The sequence below is a fragment of the Oryza sativa genome, chromosome 2 (assembly GCF_034140825.1).
Source record: "Oryza sativa Japonica Group chromosome 2, ASM3414082v1".
Taxonomy (NCBI): Eukaryota; Viridiplantae; Streptophyta; class Magnoliopsida; order Poales; family Poaceae; genus Oryza; species Oryza sativa.
Genome location: NC_089036.1, coordinates 8,684,622 through 8,693,977, shown reverse-complemented (window position 1 = coordinate 8,693,977; position 9,356 = coordinate 8,684,622). Strand labels below are relative to the sequence as shown.

The 9,356-nt window shown below is 41.9% G+C and overlaps 1 protein-coding gene and 1 pseudogene across 1 annotated transcript; one reads left to right on the top strand and one right to left on the bottom strand.

The window, feature by feature from the left end:
- Window positions 1–689: 689 nt before the first annotated feature.
- On the bottom strand, window positions 690–4,024 carry LOC107280122 (uncharacterized; annotated as a pseudogene).
- Window positions 4,025–7,813: 3,789 nt separating this feature from the next.
- LOC4328907 (uncharacterized) lies at window positions 7,814–9,117 on the top strand. Its single transcript, XM_015769414.3, has 3 exons — window positions 7,814–8,070; window positions 8,162–8,437; window positions 8,526–9,117. Exons 1-3 carry the CDS (start codon window positions 7,917–7,919, stop codon window positions 8,987–8,989), a joined length of 894 nt encoding a protein of 297 aa, XP_015624900.1. The 5' UTR covers window positions 7,814–7,916; the 3' UTR covers window positions 8,990–9,117.
- The last annotated feature ends 239 nt before the right edge of the window (window positions 9,118–9,356 follow it).

The window sequence follows — 9,356 nt, the reverse complement described above, 5'->3', positions numbered from 1 at the left end:
AATCGTAATAAGCAAATATATGACTTATAATTAATAAAAATTCCAATATATATATATTCTTAGCATATATATGAATGATATTATTATATTGGTAAAAACTCTAATTAAGATATTAATGTACATACTGCATGATTTAAAATTAATAAAAATTGTAATCATCATATGTACTTAGCGTAGGAATTATATTAAATTAAATGCTAAAAACTCTAATTAACATATGTAAATGCCACATGCATGATTTAAACCTTTTAAAAATTCGAATAGTCATATATAAGTAGCATATGAAAGATAGTAAATTAAATTGTGAAAAACTCTAATATATGAATGATAGTTTTAAAAATATATTAAATTTAATACTTTTAAAAATTCTCCAGTCAATTATAATTAGCATATGAATGATAGTAAATTAAATGTTAAAAACTCTAATTAACATATGAAATTGCCACTTGCGTGATTTAAAACTTTTAAAAATCCTCTAGTCAATTATAATTAGCATATGAATGCTAGTAAATTAAATGTTAAAAACTCTAATTAACATACATATGAAATTGCCACCTGTGTGATTTAAAACTTTTAAAAATTGTAAGTATCACATATAACTAACATATACATGATTTAAACTTGTTGAAACCTCTAATAATCGTGCGTAATTAACATATGTCATACATCAATTGATTTATATGTATAATCAATACATCCAAAATAGTTTACATCGTGTACACAATAATTACGGCATTACATCGGCGGTGACGGTTGACCGCACGTACTTTCTCCTCACTATTGTTCCCTCCTTGTGATCGCTGCGTGAGTAAGGGGTGTCTTCATTTGATAGGAGGATGCTAGGGTCAATCGTCACTGTGAAAGGGGGTTGCCCATCCAACTGATCGTAATCCTCGTCAGTCTTGTCCTCAACTCCGACGATTTTTCTTTTGCCTGGGAGAACCACTTGACGCTTAGGCTCATCAGGCCCTCTGCCCTTCTTTCCTTTGCTAGACATGTCCTTCACGAAAAAGACTTGCGTTACATCATTGGCAAGGACAAAAGGTTCGTCCGAGTATCCAACCTTGTTAAGGTCAACAGTTGTCATCCCACTGTCATCAATCATTACGCCTCCACCAGTCAACCTAACCCATTGGCACCGGAACAGAGGAACCTTGAGAGGACCATAGTCAAGTTCCCATATGTCCTCGATGGCACCGTAATACGTGGCAGTTGTTCCATCGTGTCCCATGGCATCGACATGAACAGCGCTGTTTTGGTTCGTGCTCTTCATGTCTTGGGCTCTCGTGTAGAATGTGTACCCATTGATCTCATATCCCTGGAATGTCGCGATAGACCCAGACGGTCCCCTCGCCAGGAAGGCAAGTTGTTGGTTGATCGACTCGTTACCCATGAGATGTTGTCGTAGCCACGCGGGGAAAGTATCAATGTGATGCCGTGTAATCCATGCATCGGACTTACCGATGTTCCTGGCGCGAACTAGAGCCAAGTGCTCCTCAATGTAAGGAGCTACCAATGAAGAGTGTTGCAGAACAGTGAAATGGGCTTTACGGAATAAATTGTTGTCTACCGTCATTATTGCTTTCCTTCCGAGAGTTCCCTTTCCCCGTAGTCTCCCTTCATGGCGTGATTCAGGTACCCCGATTGGGCGAAGGTCTTCGATAAATTCTACGCAAAATTCGATGACCTCCTCTGTTCCATAACCCTTGGCGATGCTTGCCTCTGGACGAGCACGGTTACGAACATACTTCTTCAGAACGCCCATGTACCTCTCGAAAGGAAACATGTTGTGTAGGTACATAGGCCCGAGAATACGGATCTCTTTCACAAGGTGACAAAGCAGATGCGTCATTATATTGAAAAATGAAGGTGGAAATATCAACTCAAAACTGACGAGACATTGCACCACTTCATTCTGAAGGGCTTCTAATCTATCCGGATCGATGACCTTCTGCGAAATTGCGTTCATGAATGCACATAGCTTTGTTATTGTTGCCCGGACATTGTCTGGAAGGATACCCCTTATTACAACTGGTAGCAGTTGTGTCATCAACACGTGACAGTCATGAGACTTTAGGTTTATGAACTTCTTCTCCTTCGTGCTTATTATTCGCTTGATATTCGTGGAGTATCCAGACGGTACCTTTATGCTCTCCAAGCATTCAAACATACTTTCCTTCTCTGCCTTGCTAAGAGTGTAGCTGGCTGGACTCAAGTAATGGCTTCCTTTCTCCTTTGGTTCCGGGTGAAGGTCGCCGCGTTGTTCCATATGCTTCAGATCATTACGTGCTTCCAGTGTATCTTTCGACTTTCCGTATACACCTAGGAAGCCAAGAAGGTTTACGCAAAGGTTCTTAGTGAGGTGCATCACGTCGATTGCGTGGCGTACGTCCAAGAATTCCCAATATGGTAACTCCCAAAATATAGAGTTCTTTTTCCACATCGCCGCGTGACCATCTTCGCTCTCTATATGCTGGCTTCCAGGCCCCTTTCCGAACACTACTTTAAGATCTTTAACCATAGCAAACACTGTTTTCCCGCTGCGATGTTTAGGATTCGTACGGTGGTCGGCCTTATGTTCGAAGTGCTTGCCTTTCTTCCGTACCGGGTGGTTTGCTGCAAGGAATCGACGATGACCCATGTATACAACCTTCCTACAGTGCTTAAGATACGTACTTTCTGTTTCATCCATACAGTGAGTGCAAGCCTTGTACCCCTTGTTGGACTGTCCGGATAGGTTGCTAAGTGCAGGCCAATCGTTGATGGTTACGAACAGCAGCGCTCGTAGGTTAAACTCCTCCTGTTTGTCCTCGTCCCACACGGGGACACCTTCCTTCTTCCACAACTGTTTAAGATCTTCAACCAGTGGTCTTAGGTACACGTCGATGTCGTTACCAGGTTGCTTGGGGCCTTGAATAATAATCGGCATCATTATGTACTTCCTCTTCATGCATAGCCAGGGGGGAGGTTGTAGATACACATCGTAACAGGACAAGTGCTATGGCCGCTGCTCATCTCTCCAAAAGGATTCATGCCATCCGTACTCAAACCAAACCGTATGTTTCGTGCGTCCTTTCCAAATTCTTTAAATTTTCTGTCGATGTTTCGCCACTGCGAACCATCGGCGGGGTGTCTCAGCATCCCGTCCTGTTGACGCTCTTCAGCGTGCCATCGCAACATTCTAGCATTCCCCTTGTTCCTGAACAAACGCCTTAGCCGTGGTATTATAGGAAAATACCACATCACCTTAGCAGGAATTCTCTTCTTTGTTAGCTGCCCGTCAACTTCTCCTGGATCGTCCCGTCTAATCTTGTATCGTAGTGCTTTGCAAACAGGGCATGCTTCTAGGTTCTCATACTCCTCACCGCGATATAGGATACAATCGTTCGGACATGCGTGAATCTTATGAACTTCCAGTCCTAACGGGCAGACTATCTTCTTAGCCTCGTACGTTGTCTCGGGCAATTTGTTTCCCCCCGGAAGAATGTTCTTGACGAGTTTCAATAAATCGCCAAATGCCTTGTCACTAACCCCATTTTTTGCCTTCCATTGCAACAACTCCAGAGTGGTATCCAACTTTTTGTGCCCCTGCTCGCAACCTGGGTACAACGAAGTTCTGTGGTCCTCCAACATCTTGTCCAATTTATGGGCCTCCTTTTCACTTTCGCAGTCTTCCCTGGCGTCCTGCAACATCTGACCAAGATCATCCGCAACGTCGTTACCATGAGCAGCTATTTCCTTCAAATCCAACATACTGAGCAAAGTCCGGAATATTGTCGTCTTCCACTTCATCTTCTTCCATTTCAACACCTTGCTCTCCGTGGGATGTCCAACAATTATAGCTTGGCATGAACCCCGACTCAAACAAGTGGAAATGAATAGTCCTGGATGCAGAATACTCCTTCTGATTCTTACACTTATTGCATGGACAACAAATAAAACCCCTTTGCCTGTTAGCTTCGGCCACTCTCAAAAAATAGTGCACGCCGTCAATAAACTCTTTGGACCGCCGATCAGCGTACATCCATTGCCGATCCATCTACATGACTCAAAAAAACCGCACACAAATAATTATTCTTACAATAATGACAGTCATACAATAATTATAAGATATCTTTATTCATACAAAAATCATAAAATATTACACCAAATAATTCTTAAAAACTATTTGTAAAGTTTTAAACTAATTTTAATGTGTTTTACTTCTTTTAATTTTTATTTTAGTTTTTTTTCTATTATTTAATATTAACTTTCACTAGAGTTTTCCTTCTCAACTATTTTATAAAACCTTGTTTAGCAAATGAACTAAATTTCTATATATTCTTTCTTCCCCACACACATTTTCTCTCTCATCAACTTACAACTAAATTTTGGAGACAAAAAAAGTGTGCAAAACATAGGTGCAAATGTAGTATGACAAAAAAAAACATTGGAGGATGAAGTTGCAAACCTTTTAGGCACCTCCGATTTGTATGTAATCACCAAAATAAATTCAATAGAAATTTTGGCATGACCTCCCCTCTTTTTTGAAGAAATTTTGAAGCTTGCTCGGGCAGCTGGAGGAGGAAGAAGACATATATATAGGGGTGGGACTTTAGTCCCGGTTGGTAGCACCAACCGGGGCTAAAGATCACCGGGATCATTAGTCCCGGTTGGTATTACCAACCGGGACTAAAGTTAAGATCTTTAGTCTCGGTTGGTAGCACCAACCGGGGCTAAAGATCACCGGGATCTTTAGTCCCGGTTGGTATTACCAACCGGGACACCGGGATCTTTAGTCCCGGTTGGTATTACCAACCGGGACTAAAGTTAAGATCTTTAGTCCCGGTTGGTGCTACCAACCGGGACTAAAGATCCCGGGGGGGCCTGACAGGTCCTGACAGCATTCGAACCGGGACTAAAGATGATCTTTAGTCCCGGTTGGTAACACAAACCGGGACTAAAGATCAAATATGCCCGTTACCTTTTTGAACCGGGACTAAAGATCATCTTTAGCCCCGGTTTTTATTGCATCCGGGACTATTGTGGAAATCGGCCGACCGACGAAAGATGGTTTCTCCACCAGTGAAGTTTTGATACTTATAGGCATTATATCTGGTATCGTAGATATCAGATGTACCGCGATAACATCAGCATGACATGAATCTCAATTTCCCATATTAAAGAAAAGGAAAGATAGTTAAATGGCCGGTCAGGAGGGTGCCTTCTATAACATTTAAGCACCCGTTAATGATCAAGTCATCTATAATATTTGTAACCATGAAGAGCTTTTTTATGACACTACCCTATCACACTCCAAAATTTATCTGTCGTGGTCACGGCCGGGCTTCAAAAATAAGATAAAAAGAAGCAATGATAGAAAAAAATTAGCACAAAAATGTGCAAACTGCTTCAAATCTGTCCTCAGTTTAAATCGTAGAGCTCGAAATTAAACAAAGTAATCAGAATACAGTGACTATAGGACAATTTGTTGGTAGAAGAACAGGAGAAGGATGATCTGTGCTGGATGAGGAGTAGCGGCACGGGGTGTTGCCCATCCGGTATTTTCGCCGTCCCTCAACGTCACCAACGGGGTTTACACTTTGGATTCCGGTGATTTCAGTACCACCAAAATTTAAGAAAGTTAGGGTTTAGGGTGCAAAGAGTAAGGTGTGTTTCGAGTAGGGTGGGTAGGTTATCTATGACCTTTGAAAAAAAATTACATGAGACTTGCAACATTTGTAATCATGAACCAATAGATACGAGCTCTTCTCAAAGCATTTGTAGTTATGAGTATTATAGATACGAGAACATCTCTTATGATTCGTAGGTATAAACCGTGTTGTGAATGTAGTTAATATGGGTTACCCCATAGACTTAGACTTACAAAAAATGCTTTACAACGGACGTTTGATATGGCGCAAAAAAATGGACGTACACCGAGTGGGTCCCACCTAACCACTCTCACACCATTTTCTCTCCATCGGTCAACCTTATCTCTATCTCAACCACTCATTCTTCTCTCTTTCTCTCCCCTCAACACCGTAGTACTGCATCTCGCGACCATGCGAAGAGGGAGGAGGAGTTTAGCGACCACGCCGACGATGGTGGCGCGGCGCGACACGACGGTGGTGGGGTCGCGCATCGCGGCGGCGGTCGCCATCGGCGTCGCGCTCAGTTGTGTGTGAGCCTTCATCTACCCCGACGGGCTCCTCTCCCGCTCCTCCGACACCGCCCTCCATTGGCCTTACTAGGTAAACCGCCTCTGCGCCTATCTCCCCCATCCTCGGCGGCGGTGGGCGCGGTGGCGCTGCAGCAGGAACAGCTGCCGCCGCCGCAGTAGATGGCGGCGCCGCCGGTGATGGAGGTGGACTCACCGACGACCGGAGATGAAGAAGATGAAGGTGTGTTTATTTTGTTGAAGAAGATGGAGACGGGTTTGTTTAGTTGGAGTTTAGGGATGTTACATCCTACTGTTTTAGCTTGTTGCACTCTGTTGCATTAAGGTGTTTCACTTTATTTTGATTTGATGTTGCATTGCAATCTATTGTATATGTTTGTTGCACTCTATTTTATTCGTGTGTTTCATCGGATGTTCAACATGATGTACGATGTGTTTTCTTCGATGTTGCAGAATAGAGTCTTGATGTTGCAAGCAGTGTTTTTTCATTGTTTCATCTGATTGAAACATTTTTTTGCCAAGTGGTGAAACATTTCTCATCGAGTAATGAAACATTTGAAACAGTTTTTAGTGAAACATTATTCAATGAGTGATGAAACATCTGAAATGTTTTTTTTCATGTGGCGAAACACCATCCGATTTTTTGCAAAATATCATACGTTCGATGGGTAGCAATCTCCTGGACTTACTGACACCCCATACCTGTACAATTACCCTTATTAGGAATACCGCATACCCAAATATACGAGTAAAGGTATCTCTAACTAAATACATGATAAGACACCCAAGCAGATAAGGAACAAGTAAGAAACATGTAGCTCGATTAGAAAATAAAATACACATGTTTTTTTTTATCTCTACTATTATCAAAATTGAAGATGTTTCCGTCAGAATTTTGGTATGTTATCCGTGTTTGAATCGGTTTTAATTTTATGTTTTTGTCAAATTCTTTTTGTTTTTCTTACACCAGAATGTCCCTTTTATCTTAGACGCGTGCAAATTAATTGGTCCACGCCTTTTCACGTGCCTCTTGCCGCACGCAGTAATCGTGCCCGTGCCTGAGTCCGTTTCCATACGCGCCATTGCACGTCACTGCGATTGGGCCAGCAACACCCTCGCGCTCGTGATTTTCTGCTTGCCCGATTGGGCCTGCGATGTCCTCGCGTGCGCGATTTGCTCTTGCCGCATGTCCGATTAGAACCATCGCCCTCGCATGCGATTTGAAAATTAAAGATGTTTTTGTCAAACTATGGTACGTCGTTCATATCCGATTCCCGTTACGCGTAACATTCATTGCGAAGTCACGACTAGTGTAAAATACAAAACTGGCTTATCTGATGCCTAGTTGATTGAACATTCGTTTTCTTTCAACAAATAAGCCATTTTTTCTTACTTATCTATCGCCATTGGTTTTTTACTTATTTATTATATTATCACGGAAACAGGGGTCTTGTGAGTCCAACCAATGAGTTGAAGGTTGCAAGCTGACACGTAAAGTTATCCAGGGAAAGAGATTTGTGGTTTGTCTTTTAAGGTTGCCCCTGGTTTTCTTAGAAATCAGAGAAATGCATAGGAAAAACAGATGATCTTAAAAGTTGGTAAAGCATGTGCAAACTTCACTATATAAACTCTTTAATAGAGGGGAAGATGGTTATGAGTCCCCTGTCGAGATAGAGGACAGATATAGAGAGGGTGTGTGAGAGAGAAGGGGAAGCAAAACCTCTGCTCAGGGTGTTGCCTAGACCATGCTGAAAATATGTCGGGTTCTGTGCATCTTGCTTCCCCTGCAATAAATAAATACGACCGTCCCTCCCTAGATTTTGTTCCACCCCGTCTCAAGATTCCTGCAGGAACCATAGAAGAATCAGTAATAGGGGGAGGGACTATCGATCATGTGACGAACAAGAAAGGCATCTCTCTTCCTGATCTCAAATCTTAATTGTTGTTGTCTTCTTCTCTCTCTAAATAAATCATCGTACATATTATTTGTGTGTGTTGCAGATGTTGAGAGACAAACTACAAAACCAATTGGTGTTATGGCTCCGCAGGATACATGGTGTAGGATGGATCCCAAATCCCTTCAACAGAGCGAAGTCGATGGGCACGAAGGGTGCAGCCAAAATATGTTGGGTTATCTGCATCTTGCTTCCCCTGCAATAAATAAATACGACAGTCGCTCCCTAGATTTTGTTCCACCCCATCTCAAGATTCCTGCAGGACCCATAGAAGAATCAGTAAGAGGGAGAGGGACTATCGATCATGTGACGAACAAGAAAGGCATCTCTCTTCCTGATCTCAAATCTTAATTGTTGTTGTCTTCTCTCTCTAAATAAATTATCGTACATATTATTTGTGTGTGTTGCAGATGTGGAGAGACAAACTACAAAACCAATTGGTGTTATGGCTCCGCAGGATACATGGTGTAGGGTGGATCCCAAATCCCTTCAACAGAGCGAAGTCGATGGGCACGAAGGGCGCAGCCCTAAAGACTCAATATACACCAACTGCACTATCCCCCATCGATACTCCCTACCTTCGAAGGATGATAAAGATCAATGTGAATATCCATGGACCAAATCCTCCAATCAATATCCCCGAACTTCAAGGTACTATCATGGATACTACCCGCCTTCAAGTTATAATGAAGGAGGTTTCACACCTTCGATATATATTGAAAGAGGCCCCTCACCTTGGAGACATCATAAAGGAGATTCCTCATCTTCAAGGTATGATGGAGAAGGTTCCTCACCTCCAAGTCACTATGAAGATAGCTACCGGCCTTCTAATGTGTCATGGAATCGAGTGTTCTCCGCCTTATGGAGATGGTAAATAGCACAAAGATATTAGAGCACTGATGTACCACTCAAAAGCCATCAATTTTTAGAGGAGTCTATGAAAGAATCTCCATGTCGATAGTCTCCACCTTTAAGTAACAATAAAGATTACTAGTGCACGGAGACACGGAGCAAAGCAGTCTATGCCACGGTTGGGTGCAAATTAGTTGCATGATAATAAAACGAGATTATATCATTATACTACCACTTTACATTCATTGCAAACTACTCTTCCTATTTTTTTTCACACATGATACTGTTAACTTTTAAAAATTCATTGGATGATTAATTCATCTTATTATTTAAAAAGTTACGTAATTATCATCTATTTTGTGGTGATTTACTTAATCAACAAATATAAT

What these genes read in the sequence shown, in the direction of transcription:
- LOC4328907 (XM_015769414.3), top strand. Translation starts at nt 7,917, where the DNA reads ATGTCGGGTTCTGTGCATCTTGCTTCCCCTGCAATAAATAAATACGAC. An exon ending in TCATGTGACGAACAAGAAAG is followed by an intron (nt 8,071 to 8,161) that starts GCATCTCTCTTC and finishes TGTGTGTTGCAG; the next exon opens with ATGTTGAGAGACAAACTACA. An exon ending in TCATGTGACGAACAAGAAAG is followed by an intron (nt 8,438 to 8,525) that starts GCATCTCTCTTC and finishes TGTGTGTTGCAG; the next exon opens with ATGTGGAGAGACAAACTACA.